The 23,774-nt window shown below is 47.8% G+C and overlaps 1 protein-coding gene across 4 annotated transcripts in view; it reads left to right on the top strand.

The window, feature by feature from the left end:
- PRRC2B (proline rich coiled-coil 2B) overlaps positions 1-23,774 on the top strand; it is a 657,801-nt gene that overhangs the window by 120,711 nt on the left and 513,316 nt on the right. For all 4 annotated transcript variants that reach the window (XM_086924792.1, XM_086924791.1, XM_086924790.1 and 1 more), the window contains exons 4-5: positions 20,956-21,058; positions 22,035-22,107. In XM_086924792.1, the coding sequence (XP_086780918.1) occupies positions 20,956-21,058; positions 22,035-22,107 (176 nt within the window). The remainder of the gene's footprint in view (positions 1-20,955; positions 21,059-22,034; positions 22,108-23,774) is intronic.

Here is a 23,774-nt window from a genome sequence, read left to right as displayed (position 1 = left end):
TGAACAGCGAGAGAAATAATGATAACCGTACACTAATGCAAACTGAAAGTTGAGCACAGTGTTCACAGCTTCTTGCATGATGGGGCATTCAAGGGATTATGGTTCATTTAAATAATTAAACTTTTGCAGATCTTTCAAAGGATTTCACAACATGGCCTTTTGTTACTTTTCACTTTGCATGCAAATAAGGTAATAGTAGATACAGAGCTCAAACCCTTACAGTATGCTGAAAAAAGAATGAACATTGTGATGTGCTATGGTTACATACTCGAAAGTGAGACAGAGCCAGAGCCAAAGCTAAGAGGGAGCAATTCGCAATATAAAACAGCATAACCTCACATGACATGCAAGTGCCAAAAGCGCGTGACTCCTGATGAGGTCACAGGTCAAGGCTGAAAATTATTTGTGACTCCTCCTGTCCTTGTGTTGTCTCACTCACCCTCAACCCCTCACCCTCACTCACCCTCACTCACCCTCACTCACCCTCATTCACCCTCACTCACCCTCACTCACCCTCACCCTCACTCACCCTCAACCCCTCACCCTCAACCCCTCACCCTCAACCCCTCACTCACCCTCACTCTCACTCATCCTCACTCATCCTCACTCATCCTCACTCATCCTCACTCACCCTCAACCCCTCACCCTCACTCACCCTCACTCACCCTCACTCACCCTCACTCACTCACCCTCACTCACCCTCACTCACCCTCACTCACCCTCACTCACCCTCAACCCCTCACTCTCACTCACCCTCAACCCCTCACTCACCCTCACTCACCCTCACTCACCCTCACTCACCCTCAACCCCTCACCCTCAACCCCTCACTCACCCTCACTCTCACTCATCCTCACTCAACCACCCTCAACCTTACTCACCCTCAACCCCTCACCCTCAAACCCTCACCCTCAAACCCTCACCCTCACTCACCCACCCTCAACCCCTCACCCACTGACCCTCAACCCCTCCCCCTCGACCCCTCCCCCTCGACCCCTCCCCCTCGACCCCTCCCCCTCGACCCCTCCCCCTCGACCCCTCACCCTCACTCACCCTCAACCCCTCACTCACCCTCACCCTCAAACCCTCACCCTCACCCTCAACCCCTCACTCACCCTCACTCTCACTCATCCTCACTCACCCTCACCCTCACTCACCCTCACCCTCACTCACCCTCACCCACCCTCAACCCCTCACCCTCAACCCCTCACCCTCAACCCCTCACCCTCAACCCCTCACCCTCAACCCCTCACTAACCCTCACTCTCACTCATCCTCACTCAACCACCCTCAACCTCACTCACCCTCAACCCCTCACCCTCAACCCCTCACCCTCAACCCCTCACCCTCAACCCCTCACCCTCAACCCCTCACCCTCAACCCCTCACCCTCAACCCCTCACCCTCAACCCCTCACCCTCAACCCCTCACCCTCAAACCCTCACCCTCAAACACTCACCCTCACTCACCCACCCTCAACCCCTCACCCTCACTCACCCTCAACCCCTCACCCTCAACCCCTCACCCTCAACCCCTCACCCTCAACCCCTCACCCTCAACCCCTCACCCTCAACCCCTCACCCCCTCGCCCTCAACCCCTCACCCTCAAACCCTCACCCTCAACCCCTCACCCTCAAACACTCACCCTCAAACACTCACCCTCACTCACCCACCCTCAACCCCTCACCCTCACTCACCCTCAACCCCTCACTCTCACTCACCCTCAACCCCTCACTCTCACTCACCCTCAACCCCTCACTCTCACTCACCCTCAACCCCTCCCCCTCGACCCCTCCCCCTCGACCCCTCCACCCCTCACTCACCCTCAACCCCTCACTCACCCTCAACCCCTCCCCCTCACTCACCCTCAACCCCTCACCCTCACTCACTCACCCTCACTCACTCACCCTCACTCACTCACCCTCACTCACTCACCCTCACTCACTCACCCTCAACCCCTCACCCTCACTCACTCACCCTCACTCACTCACCCTCACTCACTCACCCTCAACCCCTCACCCTCAACCCCTCACCCTCAACCCCTCACCCTCACTCACTCACCCTCACTCACTCACCCTCACTCACCCTCACTCACTCACCCTCACTCACTCACCCTCACTCACCCTCACTCACTCACCCTCACTCACTCACCCTCACTCACTCACCCTCACTCACTCACCCTCACTCACTCACCCTCACTCACTCACCCTCACTCACTCACCCTCACTCACTCACCCTCACTCACTCACCCTCACTCACTCACCCTCACTCACTCACCCTCACTCACTCACCCTCACTCACTCACCCTCAACCCCTCACCCTCAACCCCTCACCCTCAACCCCTCACCCTCACTCACTCACCCTCAACCCCTCACCCTCAACCCCTCACCCTCACTCACTCACACTCACCCTCAACCCCTCACCCTCAACCCCTCACCCTCAACCCCTCGCCCTCAACCCCTCGCCCTCAACCCCTCGCCCTCAACCCCTCGCCCTCAACCCCTCGCCCTCAACCCCTCGCCCTCAACCCCTCGCCCTCAACCCCTCGCCCTCAACCCCTCGCCCTCAACCCCTCGCCCTCAACCCCTCGCCCTCAACCCCTCGCCCTCAACCCCTCGCCCTCAACCCCTCGCCCTCAACCCCTCGCCCTCAACCCCTCGCCCTCAACCCCTCGCCCTCAACCCCTCGCCCTCAACCCCTCGCCCTCAACCCCTCGCCCTCAACCCCTCGCCCTCAACCCCTCGCCCTCAACCCCTCGCCCTCAACCCCTCGCCCTCAACCCCTCGCCCTCAACCCCTCGCCCTCAACCCCTCGCCCTCAACCCCTCGCCCTCAACCCCTCGCCCTCAACCCCTCGCCCTCAACCCCTCGCCCTCAACCCCTCGCCCTCAACCCCTCGCCCTCAACCCCTCGCCCTCAACCCCTCGCCCTCAACCCCTCGCCCTCAACCCCTCGCCCTCAACCCCTCGCCCTCAACCCCTCGCCCTCAACCCCTCGCCCTCAACCCCTCGCCCTCAACCCCTCGCCCTCAACCCCTCGCCCTCAACCCCTCGCCCTCAACCCCTCGCCCTCAACCCCTCGCCCTCAACCCCTCGCCCTCAACCCCTCGCCCTCAACCCCTCGCCCTCAACCCCTCGCCCTCAACCCCTCGCCCTCAACCCCTCGCCCTCAACCCCTCGCCCTCAACCCCTCGCCCTCAACCCCTCGCCCTCAACCCCTCGCCCTCAACCCCTCGCCCTCAACCCCTCGCCCTCAACCCCTCGCCCTCAACCCCTCGCCCTCAACCCCTCGCCCTCAACCCCTCGCCCTCAACCCCTCGCCCTCAACCCCTCGCCCTCAACCCCTCGCCCTCAACCCCTCGCCCTCAACCCCTCGCCCTCAACCCCTCGCCCTCAACCCCTCGCCCTCAACCCCTCGCCCTCAACCCCTCGCCCTCAACCCCTCGCCCTCAACCCCTCGCCCTCAACCCCTCGCCCTCAACCCCTCGCCCTCAACCCCTCGCCCTCAACCCCTCGCCCTCAACCCCTCGCCCTCAACCCCTCGCCCTCAACCCCTCGCCCTCAACCCCTCGCCCTCAACCCCTCGCCCTCAACCCCTCGCCCTCAACCCCTCGCCCTCAACCCCTCGCCCTCAACCCCTCGCCCTCAACCCCTCGCCCTCAACCCCTCGCCCTCAACCCCTCGCCCTCAACCCCTCGCCCTCAACCCCTCGCCCTCAACCCCTCGCCCTCAACCCCTCGCCCTCAACCCCTCGCCCTCAACCCCTCGCCCTCAACCCCTCGCCCTCAACCCCTCGCCCTCAACCCCTCGCCCTCAACCCCTCGCCCTCAACCCCTCGCCCTCAACCCCTCACCCTCCCTCACCCTCCCTCACCCTCCCTCACCCTCCCTCACCCTCCCTCACCCTCCCTCACCCTCCCTCACCCTCCCTCACCCTCCCTCACCCTCCCTCACCCACCCTCACCCTCACACAGTGCAATAGGTCTCGGAGCATTTGAGTTAGAGCTTTTAGAATTGTTTATGGCTTTTTTTATTTGTAATTCTTTAGCATTGGCTACAGGAAACAAAAATGCTAAAGATTTACAAAAAAAAACCCATAAACAATTCTAAAAGCACTAACTCTAATGCTGCGAGACCTATTGCATTTCCAATGCTTGTTTAATGGGGTATTGATATTGTGTTTTCAGCCATACATATTGTGTATTCATTTAGCTAATTGGATTTACTTTCTAAAAAAGAGGAAAATGTTGCCCCTCCCATGTGAGTGGAGATATTCTGGTGTTTATGGATCATAAAGACATATCTTCCCTCACAGGGTATTGATGTATTTTAAGTCCGTGTGAGCCCGACACAATGGTCTCCGATGTGGACACCTTTGATACTCGTCACTGCACCAGTAAGAGTCTAGTGCAGGAAATTCTCAGCCTGGACTCTGTTTATGTAATATCAGGGTGATTTTCAGCCTTTCGACGTGAACTGGGTAGACTAGTCTATTATGGAGGTGTTTGAATTAGAGTGCAGCTGAAGTTAGTAGACTTGAATCTCGCTGTAATTGAAAGAATGCCTTGTTATTTGGTTGTTGTATTACTGATAAATTGCTTAACTCCTACTGCGCCCACCAGACTGGTCACTTATTTCTTACACTTTAGAGGATCCATTGGCTGTTGATTGTAAGTTATTGAGGCAAATGGAGGTATAATAGTTTATGTAGAACACCGTAACACAGTATATCATGCGATGTATATCCCCACAAAATATCCTCAATTTGATTGAAGTGGTTTCATTGGGAAGAGTTAGAAGTGACATATAATGCAATGAGCTGCAGTTTTTAATTTTATTCTGTTGGTTTCAACTGAGGCAACTTGTTATATCAAGTAGGAGTTAAATGTTCATCTGTGCCTGTTCACTGGTAAAGTACTTGAAATAGTGTTCAAGGAAAGCTGGGTACACTGAAACAGATAACAAACAGGTTTTTAGACCATCTAGTCTGCCCGCCCCAACCACCATGACCGAATCTGAAAAGAAAGAAAAATACTTCCTAACTTTAACACATTGATTCCATACCTCTGACATTTCTTCCAGCAATCATAGGTGTTACAGCTGATGTTGGGATATTTGTATTGCAGTACTGAAAGAAGTTGTTTCTAATTCTACTTTGAAACTTTGTGCTTTTCTGAACAGTATACTGCCCCCCATCCGAACAGTTTATAAAATATCAGTGGATATAATGAGTCCATCAAAAATAGCTGGACTTGCGCTGCTACCAAAAACATTGACTGAATCAGCCATAATTGTTCTAGGAAAGGTGCCTAAAAAGTCCAGCGTCCGTATGGTTTAATCATCGCCACCCCAAGTACATGCCTACAAAGCGGTCATACTGGACTGCATTTGTTTGTTTGGATGCTAGTACAATGAATAGTAGTGTAACTTGTGAGACCGTCTCAAGGTGTTTTAAGTGAATTCTCAAAGTTTGCCCTGGCTCAAATGGTGATCGCATGAAGTGTAGCCATTCTTTTGCAGGTAGATGAGGTAATAGAGTTCACTGCCCTTGTTAGACAACATTCTGCAACCGTAGGAGACTCAGCCAGTGATAAAGGAGGATCCGCTTGCATATTCCTGGAGTTCCGAGTGTAGTAATGAAACTGCATAGTTCCATTAACGGACCGGGGTGATAAAATGAAACCCTTCAAAACTGCATTTATCCCTCCAAAGATGTTGATGGGTAGAATAGTGTGAAGTATGCGTTTAGTTTTAAACATTATTTGGGTTTACCTGGAACTGCAACCTTACCTGACCAATATGGGTGGCATTAATTGTATTTGGCACAACATCATAGGGATCTGGGCTTCACTTGATCTATTAAACCAGTCATGAAATTGAGGTTGGAGAACGCTTCCTCTCTTTGGCCAAATAATTCTAGGGAGCCTTTCAGAAAGGTTGCAGCAGCTTCTAAATCTGATGCTGTGAAGACAGACCTCTAATAATCTGGCTTTCCCATATTTGATTTGGTCCCTGGCACAGGTTCAGATCACTTGGTTGGGAAGTTTTATACAAAATCCATATTTTGAAGAGTTCCTAACACCACCGTAGGGTCGTTGAAGAATGGGCATCGGCTGTACAGGCTTTGAGCTCTGCGACATTTATTTGGGATGACTCACAAAATGGGTTGAGATAGGCATGCCATCTGGGTGATCTTTGTCATAGTTATGCATACCACTCCCATAAACACCTCTAAATGATCCTTTCAAGGTTGCCAGTATTTATTTTGGGGATTGGAATTAGTACAATCAGGACCTGGACCTCTCTTGTAAAACATGGGTCCAGTTATGTATTAGTTTGTGTCCATCTGAGAATAGTTTACCCCATTAATTACTGTTTTAGATGTTGGCTCTGTTGGTTAATAGCATATTGCACTATTGTCTGATGCTAAATGCAGGAAAAGTTGGACATCGTGGCTAATGCATTTGTACCTAGGTGACAAAGATGAACATAGAACTGTCTTGTGCATCTGCAGCTAGGTCTGCTGGGTCAGCTCGACACATGGTGGGCTTTAGGCTCAAATGTCTGAATAGTTCCCTGAAACCTGTTGTGATTCTAGCAACTATTCTGTGATTTGACCTCAGTAAGGCTTATGAACTATTATGGAAATAAGGTTGATGTGAGAAGAGGGCAAGCTGAAAAGCTTTCAGGTTTTCTAGATGACACCAAAGTTTTGTTGGGATCTGGCGGTCTATTTTCCTGTTCTGTTGACTATATGGAAAAGTGTTTCTGCTGTGCTGGAATGGATTAAATGCCAGCAGTCCCAAAATGAGAGAGACTGAGGCAGGGGTTAGAGAGTTTCCACCTGCTGTTTCATGAAGCGTTGGCTGGAACTTTAGGGTTGTGTCCCCATCTGGCTTACAAGATTTAAAAACTTGGCCATCATAATATATGTGAGAACTTAACATAAGAAAAACTAGAAGTAAATACATAACTGAACCTCTAAAACAATTCCTCCATAGGAATGCATGATAGAGAAAGAAAACACTTGTAACATATCATTGTCATTATGTTAGTCCAAACTACAGCCAATCGGGTGCCAGCACCCTCTAGAACCTTCTCCTCAGAAGCTCAAGCCCTCAGATTTTCTACCGCACGTCGTGTGAAGGGAGTCTCCCTGAGCTCTGCTCAGTTTTTTTCCTCAACTGCTTCTTGTTTCCTGAACTTTCATCATGTCAAGTCTTTATTCCGACCTTGCTCTTCTTGTGGGAAGTTGCGTCTTTCTAAAGAGGACCCCCACAAGAAATGTATTTATTGTCTCTACCCTGAGCATGAAGTTGGCAGCTGCAAGTTTTGTAGAACCTTTTCTAACAAGACTCTAAAGGACAGAGAGGTTGGCTCCTCCTTTGGCTCCATCTTAAAGACAAGGATTCTGCTCTGTCTGATGCTGAGAGTTTTCAATCTGGACCCTCCTCTTCAGCTCTAAGCATGGTAGTGTGCAGGATATGCCTTCTCCTTTTCTAAAAAAGAAGTAACTGGCCCTGCCTTTGGCCTCTGTGGTGTCCCCACCAGCTCCTACTACTGCTACGCCCACGAGACCTGGCTCTCAGGCGTCTTCTGCTGCCTCACAGCGTGTTTCCACAACTGAACATGCTTCGTCGTTGATGGGAGCGTCTACGAGCATTCAGACGACGAGATCTGCAGTGTATACACGACGACCCTGACGACGTCCGCTTTTACTTGTCGACGACTAGCTCGTTGACTGCCTCTACATCGACGAGAATTTCTTTGGCTTTTCAGACTCTCGTCGATGATTCCTATCACCTCGTCGGCGAAGAAACCAACATCGTCGACGAAATCCATCCAAAAGTCTGTCGACGACAGACTCCGTCGACGACAGACTCCGTCGACGACAGACTCCGTCGACGACAGACTCCGTCGACGACAGACTCCGTCGACGACGGACTCCGTCGACGACGGACTCCGTCGACGACGGACTCCGTCGACGACAGACTCCGTCGACGACAGACTCCGTCGATGAGGTGGTCTACTGCGTCGACTACTTCGCCATCTAAGAAACTTCAGTCGACGAGCCTACCGTTGATGCTGGATTCATCAAAGTCCTTTTCGTCGACTGCCATTTCAGCACCGTCAACGATAACGTCGACGACACCGTCAACGGTGGCACCATCTTCTTTTGCCTCGTTGCCTCTTGTGCCTTTATCTACTTCAGTTTCTGCATCCGTTGGCACTGATTCGTCACACCATAGCCGTCCACTGCCATGGCACCAGTTGTCTGCTCCTGAACTGCAGCCTCCTTCACCTATGTTTGCCACTACCTCTGAGCCTGACTCGGACTCTGGTAATGATGTGGATGACACTTTCGGGGCGGCCTACAGTCCGTCCGATCTCATCATCAAATGCCAAGATTCCGGCAGTGATGACGAAGGCGGCGACCAGGAGTCTCATGCTGAGGAACAGTTCGTCCAAGTTCCAATGGCTACTTTGCCTTTGTCTTTGATTTCATATCTCCAGCATATGCGGGACGACTACAACCGGCATTTTCCACCAACGCCACAAGGTACTCCTAGACCGTTACCTGCTGCGACTGCAACAGCTCCGCCAACTGTTCCGCCGCCGTTGCCGTCGACGCCTTCACCTCAAGTTCAAACGTCGGTCAAGATTCACACTACTGTGTATCCACAGGATGCGGATGATGAGGCAATTCCAGAACGGGAGGACCGAGAGGTCCACGATGACACGGATAATGATGATGCCTCAACCGGCATGGCAGTCGGACAACTACCAAATGCAGACGCCCTCCCCTCAACCAGGAGAATCTGGAGATTCCCCTCCAGTTGATATTGCCAGTTTTCATCTTTTGATGGATCAGCGCTTTAAATTGCCAAGGACACAGAGAGAGGAGGACTGTTTCCTCTACGACTTCAAAAATCAGCCTTTCAAACCAGTCCACACGATTCGAATAATCGATTTTATATGGAAGGAGGGAGTTAAGCTCATGCAGGCTCCGAATTCGTTACCTGCTCAAGTACTGCGCCTTGACAAGAAATATAAGGCCCCAACTGGTTTACCAGCATGCCTGGTCTCTCACCCTAAGCCGAATTTGGTTGTAACTCAAGCGGCACAGCGTCAGGCCTGTAATCCAGCATCTCCAATCACCGCACCTCCAGATAGAGAGGGTCGGCGACTAGACTCCATTGGACGAAAATTCTCCACCATGGCTTCCACTACAGTACGGGCGGCGAATGCCTTAGCCATCTTGGGCCGCTACGACCGGCAGATGTGGTCGGACATATCTGCCCTAGTCAACCTCATCCCGGACGCTTCCAAGTCGGACGCTCTGCAACTCATCCAGGACGGACAAAGAGCATCTGAAGAGATGATTGACCGCGCAGTCGATATTGCGGGCACTGGTTTCCGCCAGGTTGCTAGTGCGGCTGCCTTTGGTTGAAGTCCACCTCCTTCCAGCAGGAAGTTCAATCCAAGATCCTTGATATGCCTTATGATGGTGAATCGCTGTTTGGTTCCCACATTGACAAAGCTTTGAAGTCCATTAAAAAGGACACTGATACGGCTAAATCACTAGGCACTTTGCAATTTCAGAAACAGCCATTTTGGGGTGCACGCGGACGCAGCACCTCTTCAACTTTTCGAGGCGGACAATCTCAATAGCGCTCCTACAATCAGAGCAACCAACGTTACTCTTCCAATCAACATCAATCAAATCGACAGCAGTCCTCAAAGCCTTATAGGGGAAAGTCATCCTATCGGGGATCCACCCCCAAACGCCAATGACTTTTGTCATCCCCAAAGAGTTGGAGGTCGAATCTGTTTATTCTCAGTGGTCCTCCATCATCTCGGACCGCTGGGTTTTGGACATTGTGATGAAAGGTCATACCTTAAAGTTCGTCAAGATTCCTCCTCATACCCCACCATCTGGCCTGCCTCCTCCCCATCTCGAGGAGCTTTACCATCAAGTCCGTCTTCTTGTTCAGAAAGGTGCAGTCGAAGTGGTTCCAGTGTCTCGGAGAGGAGAGGATTTTTACTCTTGATTCTTCCTTGTGCTCAAGAAGACTGGAGATTGGCGTCCAATTCTGGATTTGAGGGCTCTCAAAACATTCTTAAAGAGTCAATCTTTCCGCATGCTGACACTACTGGAGATCCTGCGTCTTCTGGCCAGCTGGGATTTTATGACCACCATAGACCTTCAAGACGCATGTTTTCATGTCTAAATTCTTCAACAGCATCGCAGGTACCTGCGCTTCAAGGTGGGGCATACCCATTATCCGTTCTCATTGTTGCCTTTCGGAATCCGCTCTGCCCCTCGTGTGTTCACGAAGGTGTTGGCTCCTGTGGTGGCTCACCTACGCCTCCGAGGCGTCCAAATTTTTCCATACTTGGACGATTGCCTCCAAGTCTCAATCACGTCATCGACTGAGCCAAGACACTCGTCTTTGTCAAGATGTGTTTCAATCCCTCGGCTTCGCCATCAATTTCGACAAGTCACAGTTTGCACCAGCGCAAACCAGGACTTTCTTTGGAGCGATCTTGGACACTATGCTTTCAAAGGCGATAGTTTCCCACGAACAACAGAAAATCCTCCGCCTAGTGTCTCTCATTCGATCAAGGCAGTCCGTTTCTGTCCGGACGTTAAAGTCATTTCTGGGGATGGCATCATCTTATATTGCACTGATCCCACATTGCAGACTGCGACCCCGTCCCATTCAAGAGGAACTGGAAGTACAGTGGCGTCAGTTCTCCGGATCTTTCAATGACCAAGTGGCTGTTACAGCTCGCATGAGAAAGAGCTTGTGCTGGTGGGCACAGTAGACCAACCTGGCGACTGGAACATCCTTCCTCGTCAACGCGCCAGATCTCACGCTCACAACGGACGCCTCTCTGGACGGCTGGGGTGCTCATCTTAAAGGTCTTTCCATCAAGGGCAAATGGTCTCCACCCCAACGCTCTTGGCATATCAACAGGCTAGAGTTGATGGCGATCTTTCTGGTACTCAAGTCGTTCCTTCCTGTAATTCAAGGGGAGTCGGTGCTTATTCAAACAGACAATATCACCAGCATGCACTATGTGAACAAGCAGGGAGGGACCAAGTCTCAACGCTTGTCTCGGCTGGCTCAGTCGATTTTGGGATTGGGTTCATCCTGGCAGACTCCCTCAGCATGTCCACATCGAATGGGAGCTGCCTCAGCCGAATCTGGATCTTGTGTTTCATCGATGGGGTCGCCCATCTCTAGACCTCTTTGCGACACCAGAGAATCGGAAATGCCTGTCTTACGCAAGTTGGCATCCCCACCACGGATCGTGCAGGAATGCCCTTTTGATCGACTGGTACGATCCTTTCGCTTACGCCTTTCCGCCGATCCCGTTAGTACCACGGGTGCTGTGGAAGATGCGGAGGCAGCCCTGTCACATTCTATTGATCGCCCCTCGATGGCCCAGACAGGCGTGGTTCTCGGAGTTGCTCCTTCTGTCCCAGTGCGAGCCCATTCCTCTTTGTCCTCGTCCAGACTTCCTGACGATGGACAAGGGCCAGGTTTGCCATCCGGATCCATCCACTCTACAATTGTCGGCAAGGAACCTGAGCACCTTGAGTTCGCAAACTTAAGTATCTCGCAAGATTGCAGAGAGATCCTCGCTCATGCTAGGGCTAAGTCTACCATCAAAACTTACAAACTCAAGTGGAAGAGATTTTGTCATTGATGCATGGCAGCAAATATCCATCCAATCCACTCTACTCCGGAGCAGCTTCTTCCGTTCTTTTTGAGTCTCGCTCAATCGGGACTCTTGCATGCTACCTTGAGAGTTTTCCTAGCTGCAATCTCTCGCTTCCGGCAGGATGGCTCCTCCTCCCTCTGCTTGTCCAGAATTATCCGCCAGTGTTTCAAAGGGCTTTTCCGGAAGTTCCCACCTATTCAGCGCCCTCTCCACCGTGGCATCGCAATGTTCTGTCGCAACTTATGAACTCACCATTTGAGCCCATCCATAGGGCGGACATTAAGTTCCGCACCTGGAAGGTTGCTCTTCTTGCTCTGACCTCATCTCGTTGTGTGAGTGACCTCCACGCCTTTACTATCAAACCGCCTTATCTTCAATTCAAACCTGACGGCGTGGTGCTTCGCACCAACCCATCTTTCCTACCCAAGGTGCCTACGGACTTTAATTTAAACGAACCTGTGTTCTTGAAAACTTTCTTCGCTGAGCCAAAGTCTCCGGCTGAGCAGCGATTGCATTCCTTGGACATCAAACGATGCCTTAAATTTTACATTAGCAGAACTGCCTCCTTCCGCAGGTCCGACCAACTGTTCATTGCTTATGGACGACTGCGTCAGGAGCATCCAGTTACCAAACCAACGATTGCACGTTGGATTTCTTCGGCCATTGCTTTCTGTCAATAACAGGCTGGCAAGCCTTTGCAGTCTTCGGTGAGGGCTCATTCTACGAGGGCTATGTCTTCATACACTGCCCTGTTTGCTGGTGTGCCACTCCATCAGATCTGCCGTGCAGCGACATGGTCCAGCAGGCACACCTTCACCAAGCATTACTGCTTGGACGCCATCAAGGAGGCGGATACCGCAGTGGGACAGGCAGTACTTCGTCATCCTTTCAAATAAGGTGAGCCTTGTATGTATGTATGTATGTATGTATGTATGTATGTATGTATGTATGTATGTATGTATGTATGTATGTATGTATGTATGTATGTATGTATGTATGTATGTATGTATGTATGTATGTATGTATGTATGTATGTATGTATGTATGTATGTATGTATGTATGTATGTATGTATGTATGTATGTATGTATGTATGTATGTATGTATGTATGTATGTATGTATGTATGTATGTATGTATGTATGTATGTATGTATGTATGTATGTATGTATGTATGTATGTATGTATGTATGTATGTATGTATGTATGTATGTATGTATGTATGTATGTATGTATGTATGTATGTATGTATGTATGTATGTATGTATGTATGTATGTATGTATGTATGTATGTATGTATGTATGTATGTATGTATGTATGTATGTATGTATGTATGTATGTATGTATGTATGTATGTATGTATGTATGTATGTATGTATGTATGTATGTATGTATGTATGTATGTATGTATGTATGTATGTATGTATGTATGTATGTATGTATGTATGTATGTATGTATGTATGTATGTATGTATGTATGTATGTATGTAGTCGCTTCGCGCGAAATACCGAAAGAGCAGAACCACCAAGTACGTGCCGTTTTCAGTGATTTATTTGTGCCAAATTATCAGCCTGCAATCCACCATGACTCGTTTCGCCTCCACCAACGAGGCTTGATCACATGACGTGTCATAGACACAAACAAAGGCATTTATAGTGCAAATATTCAAATGGGTTCAGCTGGTGTAGTTTCAAATATAAACAGACAAAATACTTAATGTTTAGAAACGACAGTAAAGTGCATAGTGCCCATAATGTTCAACTGATAAATAATCATTAGTGGATTTCTGGGTTAATCCTAATTACATTTATAATACATATGAGTAATTTCATATATTTACACTTTAGTTAAAAACCCAAAAACAATCCAAACATTTCATATATGTACATTTCATTTATATGCAAATGAATTACACTATGTACAAGGCAATTACAACAACATAACAGATAACGGAACCTTATAGTAACATTTGTAGTCATTTTAAAATCCAATCATAATCATCACTGTTATAAACCTTCAACCCAAGTGGGTGAAGGAAAAATCATACCAGACAGAAACTGAAATCCCATTTCATTAACTCCCCCTATAATGCCCCTTTTTGGGTACTGCAGATATTAAGAGTATTGAATAAAAGTGCAAGTGCTACATAAAAATCATTCTACAGAATTTAGCAGGTTACCGAATCTAATCACGAAAAACTCCCTTCGGAGGATCTCATTTTTCCATATTCATCTTATGACTATGTAAACCACAGGAGTGAGCTTAAGAAAATTAGAGACAGGTGTACATATCCTCACTGGCGTTTAATTCTCCAGGATTTTTACTGTTAAGTTCTAAAATATATCTCGTCTCGCCGCAACTTAGCGTCCCTGTTACCACCTCTCTTAAGAAGTAGAATGGAATCGACGAGAAAATATTGAAGACTGCTGGGGTCACTATTGTGCACAGATTCGAAGAGCCTGGCCACTGGGTAAGTCTGATCCTTTCCTGATATTGCCCTAAGGTGTTGCAATATGCGCTTGTGCACGGGCAAACGTTATATATATCACTGCTCCCAAGTTTCACCAGATCTCGCTCATCCGGTAAAGAAACAGCACTCACAAGGGGGGGTTCAATCCAGTTTTTTATTGAAACCCTTCGCACACAAGACGCGTTTCAGCAATCAGCCTTTGTCAGTTGTAACTGACAAAGGCTGATTGCCGAAACGCGACCTGGAGCCAGGCCGTCTAAAATTAATTTGAAGCAGTGCCCGTTTTCGGAAGGAACCTCATAGGACCGGAAATGGAGCTCAATTCTTTTTAATAGCATCTCCCAGGATGCCGAGAGGCTACGCCCATCAGGGCGGGAGTAAGTTGATTTAAATAGTCACGCGCCAAGAAACGCTATTCCCACTGCCTTTCCAAGCCACTGATGAAAGGATGAACTGTCCTGAAACGCGTCTGGCAAGATTCGCTGTATAACTCGCCTGAAATACTCTCTGCTGGCAAGCTGCTATTAAAAAGAATTGAGCTCCATTTGCTGTCCTATGAGGTTCCTTCCGAAAACGGGCACTGCTTCGAATTTAAATATAAATATATATAAATATATATATATATATATATATATATATATATATATATATATATATATATATATATATATATATATATATATATATATATATTTTTCAAGCAAAGTTCACCAGTCCCCCAGCCGTCTTGCGGGCTCGAGCGAGGAGGCCACCCTCTAAGCCCAGGTACAGACCTGCGTAGCTGGGGGGCGAAGCAGGTTCCCATCGCAGTCCCCCGAGCCTGGCAGTACACCACGTGATTGAACAAAAAGTAATTGCTGGAAAGACAGGTGTGCATCATTTCGACAAGCATGTTAGTGTGCATTAGATATTTAACATCTCGATTTTATTTTTTAAAGAAATGTTGATTAGCCATCACACCTAAATTATGAGATATACATGTTTACAGACTATTTACGTCCAATGTCATGAGCCACATGTTGTCCTCCCATTGTATAGGTTCAATGATTCTCAAGAAATCTCTTGTATCCTGAAGATACGATGGTAATTGTTCCACATATGACCTTAAAAAGTGATCTATATATTTTGAAGGGTTTTCATATGTGCTGCCAATGGACAATCTAATGGCACATACACATGGGGTACGTTTTTTTTAAACAAACATTTTTTGTTCAATAATCTCAAGGCTGTAAGGCTTTAACCAAAACCTTATTTTGAGTTCATATCTCTATCAAATGTCTCTCATAAAACATTGAGAATTGCAGATGCATGCTTATCTTTACTTTGTAAGACATTTAAAGATGGCCGCCAATTTGTGGTTTAACATACACTTGTGTGAGGACGAGTAGTCCTACCTTTATGTTTTTGATTTATTTGACTTTAAAAACTTTGAAAGAGAAAACCACTGTTACCGTGAAACGCGTCGGGTGTTTTTGGCATCCTGTGTGTTGAATAAATACTTCACGCTAACGAATCTGGGCTCGAGCTGACTTCTTTCGGATGGTAAAGTTGCTGTTTTGAAAAAAAATAAAATATATATATATATATAACTACTGTCTTCGTGCATTTTCATGCTGTGTTTAGCAATCTTATTGGAGGTTACTGCTCTCTATTCTATTCAAGCATGTGAATCTATGAAAGACACCCCTAATACTGGAGAACAATGGTGGTTCTCAAGTATTGGTGTCTTTCATAGTTTCACATGCGACCCACCCTCCTCCCCTCAGAGGCTCTCTTCTCCTCATGCACTCTGGGTCACTTTGGTGCTACGAAAATCTGAGGGCTTGAGCTTCTGAGGAGAAGGTTCCAGAGGGTGCTGGCGCCTGATAGGCTGTAGTTTGGACTAACATAATGACATGATAGGTTACAAGTGTTTATTTCTATCATGCATTCCTATGGAGGAATTGTTTTAGAGGTTCAGTTATGTATTTACTTCTAGTTAGGTTTTGCCTGGGGCACGGAGCTTTAGCTCCGCCCCCAGGAGAAATCTTTAGTTTTCAGTATGGGGGACTTGAATACGCCCCCTGCTCCCATTGGCTAGCTCCATAAATGGAGGCAAGCCATTGGAACAGAGATCTGTCCGTCAAGGCCGGACCAGATTTGGGGGCATTCCCGAGAATTTTTTGCTTTTGGCTACGTCAGCCGAAAGCCTGTTCTCGGGAACGCCCCCGAATCTGGTCCGGCGCATCCCAGCTTGCCCGGAGGGTGTTCCCTTTGTGTTTCATTGTCGTATCCTAATTGTTGCGTTGTTTCCTTACTGTGCCTCTGGTTGTTTCGCTTCTGCTCCCCGCTGTTCTGTTGCTTGTCCCGCAGCGCTTTTGTTTCGGTTAGCGCCTGGGAGGCGCTCTATCATTTACAGCCGGTGCCCACCCGGCATTGCACCAGATTGTCTGTCACCGCCGCGGCCCGGAGTCAGCAGGAGAGGCGCTGCACCCACATCCGTATCCAGGGCCACGCTGCCATTGGCGGCCCCGGAGAAGCATTGCCGCCCTGTCATTGGTCCCGGCCGCCGGGACTCCCTCAGCATCATTGCTGGGCCGCGCAGGGATTGGCCCGACTCTGAGGGCTTCCCCACGCGCACCCGGAAAGACTGAAGGCCCTGCCGTCTCGCCGGAAAGCCCTGAAACGAATGATCCTCCGGCGAGGCTCTTTGATTTGCTCTTTGATTTGCAACTCCGTTATTAAAAAAAAAACTCCTCCGATCCGTCGCTAAAATGGACACTCCAAGCCCACGGGCGGCGCTGCCTCCCGAGGACGAGCTTGATGAGGACGATGACGAGCTTGACAAAACTTTGTCTGAGAGACTCTGGGGACTGACCGAGATGTTTCCTGAAAGCCTGCGTTCTGTTGCCGGCGTCACCTTTGAGTTCTCAGTCGCAGCAGCAAAGAAAATGTAAATTTGTGGCAACTTCCACACCCTAGTGGTGGGGCAAGCACTAGTTTAAGCTGTTAACAAGAGCCGCATATAACCTGTACCAGGAATATTTATTCAGGCTTCTCACATCTGTATATCTCTGTCATTGTCCACTTTTTGTCCTCCGTGAAGGAGTGAACAGACCGTACTTTCAAATTTGCTTGCTCGAAGCAGGTGGAGGTAAATCTTTTGTATGTGTGAGTATTCATGCATTTAGTCGGTGAGAGTGGCAGCTTGCTCATTGTTCAGGCCCTTTAACGGTCAGAGGGACAGCAGCACCAGGTTACTGATGGGTTGAGGGACAGGTCAACAACAAAGACAAGTACACATGATGATTGCCACAGTACAGGTGGGTGACATATGGGAGATAGGGTTGTAGCTGTGTAATAGGTAAGTAGCCAGTCTCTACAGAGCAGAAGGAGTGAGGGGATGTTAGATATGTAGGAGCTACAGCTGTATTAGTAGTAATTGTATTTGTGTGAGCCTATTATTCCTCTGAAAGGGCTTCTAAGCACTCTGTTGTCTTGTAAATGAGGGCACGGGTGAAGAAAGATGGTTTGCTTGAGATCATGCAAATTGTTGAAATCAGCCTTTCACCTCCAGAATCCTGTTTCAAACCCACGGTTTTAACCACTACCAATGCCTTCTGTTTGAATGCCTGTTCCTGCTGTTTGAGTAGATGAGAGTTGCAGGGGGACACTCTGGTGTGCGTGGACTCCCTGCTGTTGACTTACTATGAGGCTGTACCAGAGCATGACCAACCTGAAGCAAGAGAAAGGGTGTCCCCGCAAATCTCAGAGTAGAATTCATTATCTCTTTGCCATGTGTGCCTGTACCCTTGTTGTGTCCTTCTTCCCTCTGTCTGCCTGTTTTTTTGTGCCAATCTGCCCTCAGTTATAATTGTTTCCCCTTGTTTTTGTGTCCTTCTGCCCTGTCTGCCTGGTGTTTTGTGCCGTTCCTCCACCTCAACTGAGCCCTTTAAAATAAGGCCATGCTCCAAAAAGTTCCACAGCCCCCTGCCTTGAACCATAAAAAACTGCCCCCTACCTCCGTGAAGTACTCTGACTCTGCTCCCTACCCTCCCTTGGCGCCTAAAACTGTCCCCTGCCATGCACCCTACAAAGCCTCGACTTAGTAAACTGTCCATTCTCTGTGTGCTTCGAGGCCGTAAAATGTAAGCCTAGGCACAAATGGATGGTTGGATTTGTGGGGTAACGTTTTATTTAATGTGATTTTATGCAGCGCGAACTTTACCTGAAGGGTCAGAGCGCTTTACATAAGAACCAGTTGCCAAACCTAAGGACTTTGATTTACATGCGTTAAGTAAAAGATACAAACAGGAAAACAATTGAAATGTACGAGATGTAGTCACACAAAGAAGAGACTGTTGATTCTCGTTATATTTCTATATACATATGGAAGGGATATGAATAGATGTACTGCAAGAGTCACATAGGAATGTTAGAGTAGAAAGGTCTACTGCATATACTAGTGAATACAGTCATCTCTATATACAGAAAAAATTAGTTATATTTAGAGGGGTCGGAGTGGGACACGGTGGATGGATGCTTGATGGATGGATGGATGTATGCATGATGCATGGATGTATGGGTGGATGCATGGATAGGTTGTTGGTTGGTGGATTGCATAAATTGTTGAGGGATTGGCTGTATATATGCATCTATCCATCCACCCATCCATGCATCTATCCATACACCCATCCATACACCCATCCATGCATGCACCCATGCATGCAACCACCAACTCATCAATGCAAGCATTACAACAAGAGCCTGCAGCTCTCCTTCGTCTCTCCTCGCCCCCCTTCCCTGAGCCCGCATCTCTCCTTCGTCTCTCCTCGCCCCCCTTCCCTGTGCCCTGCCCTGCTATTGTAAATGACAATGCCATTTATTTGTTAAAAAAAACATAAATAAAAAAAGTCAAGAGCAATGCCAATAGCTCTAACTTTAACAAAGGCAAAACCATTGCATTGTAAATGCTTGTTTTTCTTATGTTATGTTCTCACATCTATACTACTATTATAAAGATAAAGAGAGAACTGTGTCCTTTGAGCCAGGCATACTCAAAAAGTACACCACCAATCGCAACACCCAATACAGCGTTGGTAAGGGGAGGTCCTGGAGATGGACATAGGCTATATAAAAAATAAAAAAAACGTAATTAAAAAAATGTACCATTAAACAAAAGTAGTCCCTTGAAAGTAGCGCCGGACGCAAGGTGCGTCATGACATCAGGAGCGAGGGGAGGAGCGGCGTACGCTGACGTCCGAGCATTGCAAAGAGCGGAGAATGGAGGACTGGTGAGACGTGATTGGAGCAACCGACGCTGATGTCCGAGCATTGATTGCAAAGAGCGGATACTGGAGGACTGGTGAGACGTGATTGGAGCAACCGAGAGGCGAAGAAAGGGGGACCTGATAAACGAGAGACGTGTGGCGAGTAGCAGAGAGGGTCAGGAAAGGGGTCACTCACTTGTGTGATAGTCACAAGGCAACAGCGCTAGGAAGGGGGCGGAGTGACGTGATGCTGAGGCGGCCAGGGAGCAGGTATTGAGGTACAAAGACCGAGCGCACAGGAAGGGGTCTGTGAAAAGGTGTAGTAGATGCCGCGTGGGAAGGCAACAGGTATGATGTATACAGCCAGCTGGAGCGCAAGGGATATGGCAGAAGGCTTGAGAGGGCTGGTATGCGTAGAGAGAACCAAATAGCGGCTTTTGCAGTACGATCAACCTTCAGCACAGTCAGAAAGTCAGTGAGCAAACTAACAAGAGTGGATATGATGCAGATGTGTCTACAGAAGTCCAAAGAATGCTGCTCTAGCATCTAAAAAGGTGACCAGGAGGTGGAAAAGTGGGCTCTTATGCAAACCCAAAAACATGGTCTGAAAGAAAAGGTTTAAATACACCCAGAGCCTAACCGATCCCTTTGTCTACATGCAGGCGGGGGCTCTGAAGCCTAATTGCTCCCGGACTACGTCTGGACGGGCTGCTAGTATATGTATATTTTTTGCATTTATTGCTTTTTTATGTACCGTGGGACTCCCACTTCGACGACGGGGAATATTCAAGCATGTGAATCTATGAAAGACACCAATACTGGAGAACCACAGGTAAGTAACAATTGTTCTTCAGTGCACATGTGGTAGTACGCCTTCTGCGCTCTGGCTCCTAACTGGTGCTGTAGATTAAATGTGGACCATGTAAAGTTCTGTAGCGTGCTTTTTTTCTCCCGAATCCTATCCCTGATGTCCAAGAGTAAAAGTGCTCGCTCTGAATAAATAGTAAATTTATAATAATCTATGGAGAATTCTGTTAAAGGTCACTCCAAGGTTATCCACATTGCAAGTGAGATGTCTGAAGAAGGGGTGGAACATTACATTTACTTTCCTGCAGATTGCTATGATGGAGTACTAGAATTAAAAGGAGCTATTCCTTTACTGTTTTTTTAAATTTATTTTTAAATGTATTTTATTTCTCTGACCTCCTCCAGCACCTACCCCCGCCCTGACCCCATTTTGAGCATAGTGCCTGAAACAGCTGTTTTGCTTCTTGTCAGATTCTTGTACATTGATTACATATACCAATTGCTGTATGTTCACAAGTTAGCATCCATATTTGCCAACTTCAGCCTCTAAACTATTGTCTATAAAGGTTGACTGATATGAAGTACAATACATTGCTAGTTTTTTTTAACAGTATACTGTAGCTTCAGCAATTCAAACCTCATTGAGGATTACTTTCAGATTTACTGTTACTATTCATGCTAACTCCACCCCCTCCTCTTGCAGTTCCAATGTAACGACCACACAGCCGCCGGAGTCGCAGCTGCAGCAGGCTTCGCAGAAATCTGCCTCCACTTTTCAGACACCGACCCAACAGAACAGTCAAGAGGTATAGTCAGTGACTGCTGTGGCAGCTGTCTTCCCTGTGTAATCTGTATTCCTCCATGGTCTTGACGTTTGCTCTTTCCTGGTAGTTGTGCTAACCTCCACCACGTGTTTGTCATCTAATCTCATAGCTGTACTCTCACTCCCTGTGATTAGCTGGTGGCAGAGTATTCTTCTAGAAGTCCATAGCAACCTTGACGTTTCTTGGGGCACTTCGTTTTTCTATTCTGGACCATTTTTCTATTCAACACCTTTTAGATTCACTTAATTACTGTTGAAGTAATAATTAGTTTCTATTTGTACATTGTTTTGCTGCGAGTCCAGTGGATCCCTCTAACTTTTTGTAAAAATGTAGAAGATTGATCTGGGTCTTCTTTATTTAAACTAGAAAATGACAACCAAACTGAGAACTGGTGCTAGGAATTCTAGTTTAAAGGGGTTTGGTGGGTGGGGGACATGTACTACCAGTGTTTGTTCACTTCACTGACTGCCTAAAATGTTTTGGTCGACATTTAGTTTTCTATACCTGGTACTCAGCTGCCATATTGGTGCCAGACACTGCTTCCTTCTTAGGTGTCAGACAACCATATCACAGTGATTCCAAATTTGGTTGGACAGAATCCTATTGTCCTAACCCCTTAATATGCTGCACTTCGTGAGAGATTGATGCCAAATCTGTTTATTTCATATAGTCCTTAAATGTCCACTCTCTGGCTATTCTTATTTCCAAAATGTTTGCACCACGAGCTTCTATTCCCAAAATCTATTGTTTCTGTCAAGAGAAAAATAATTGCTACGCAATGCATGTCAAAACATTGCACCAGATGTGAAACGCATCAACGTTCTTCGGAGAATATTCAATTATACAAAAGAAGTGAGTTTATGAAGATATCACATCCAGCCACCTATAATCCATCTGCACTATTTACACTCCTTTTTTTATTGCTACAGAGGGCTATATACTTTTTTTTTTTCTTCAGATTATACATTTAGTGCCAGGAGGACCAAGGTCATGGGCGCAGCTGAATGGAAGGCCAGTAGGACCCGGTGGTGGTAAGTGTCCTGTTTACTTCTAGGTCTGTGTTGAAGTTGCCCCAGCTGAACTTTAGTTCCTTGTCTTTGTTAATGATGTAGTCTGACAGAAGATTAGAGTTTGTTTTATATGCTGTAAAGACTTTTTTTATGCTATCTTTTTAGGTCTCGACCTCTGCCAATGCGCTTGCGCATTGCAGAAGTCGAGACATATAGAGGTGGAACAGGAAAGCTGAACAAGAGGGCTTTGGCAGGTGGATTACGCAGAGTGCATGTGCCCATGCACACGCTTGCCATTAGCTCCCCGAGCCGCCTCGCATTATCGCATCAGACCCGCCACAGCAATGCTGAGAGCTTCACACTTCAAAGGAATGCTCTCCCCAGCCCCCCTCAGCGAAAGGGTGAGAGAAGAGGCATTGCGCAATCTCCCCCCACCCTCCCACCTTCAGCCTCTTCCTCTGCAGTCTCCGCTGGACCTGCCCTCCCTCGCCATTCGTATGCACAGCGCACTCTCTTCCCCCCCCCCCCCCCCCTCCCCCCCCCCCCTCCCTCCTCCTCACAGCGCTACACGAAGGTTGGCACCCCGGCTTGTTAATAATTAGGTCTCAGAAGGATTACATGTTAAAAAGTCAGCAGCCGTCAATTGCAAACCAAATGCTATGCAAATTCCTCACGTCCTGCCTTACCGGCACCACCTGTCCGCAGCTAGCTCAAGAGGGGCCCTCCTGTCGGAGGTTAAGCTTAAGTCCAACGCTTGTGCCACACGGTGCATTTCAGCATGAGCCTGAGTGACGGGCTGTGTATGTGTGTTTGTTCTGATATACAAATCAACTTCCCTCCGATTACTTCAGCCCTAAAGTACTCCTGCTGTTATGCCGATGCCTACTGTCTCAGCCAACAAAGTTTGCTTTTTCATGGACAACGGTCTACAAAAATACCCCTCTTTCATAAAACTTGGTTTCATAGGCATACAATTTTGTTACGTTGGATCTGCTTACTTTCCTAAATTAAAAATTCGAAAAGAGGCACATTTTCTAACTTTCACTTGAGCACCACTGCATATCAGAGTAACAGAGATAATTGATAGGTGCCTTTTGCTTTTAAAAAGTACTGTAATTAAGCCAAAAAAGGACTGTCCATTCTAACCAATACATCCTTTCCTACAGAAAGACTGTCCTCCCAGCTGTGGCCTACCTGCCCATAAGCAGCCTTTTTTTACTAGATATCCATCATATCGAATTAGTCCAGTAAAATAATAAGTGATTACGCTTAGAAAGGAGTAGAAAGAGTACTTTTTTTTTTAGTGTGCACACACGGAGTAATGTATGTACAACTCCTACATACAAACTTTCTTATACACTCTTTCTCTCTCTCTCTCTCACACACACACACACACACACACACACACACACACACACACACACACACACACACTCTCTCTCACACACTCACACACAGTACAGCCTTCTACCACCACCACTCTACCCGCCACCACCCCTCTGGCGCGCCACCCCTCTGGCGCGCCACCCCTCTGGCGCGCCACCCCTCTGGCGCGCCACCATCCACCCTCATTATTTAAAAAAAAAAAACATTTGTAAAATCAATACTTCTAAGTCACGTAAATACCAAACATGTTTAAAAGTATTACCATTGTAAATGACAAAGGTATTAATTTCACAATTTTCAAA

Source organism: Lissotriton vulgaris, chromosome 5 (genome assembly GCF_964263255.1).
Source record: "Lissotriton vulgaris chromosome 5, aLisVul1.2, whole genome shotgun sequence".
NCBI lineage: Eukaryota > Metazoa > Chordata > Amphibia > Caudata > Salamandridae > Lissotriton > Lissotriton vulgaris.
This window is presented reverse-complemented; position numbering and strand designations above follow the sequence as displayed.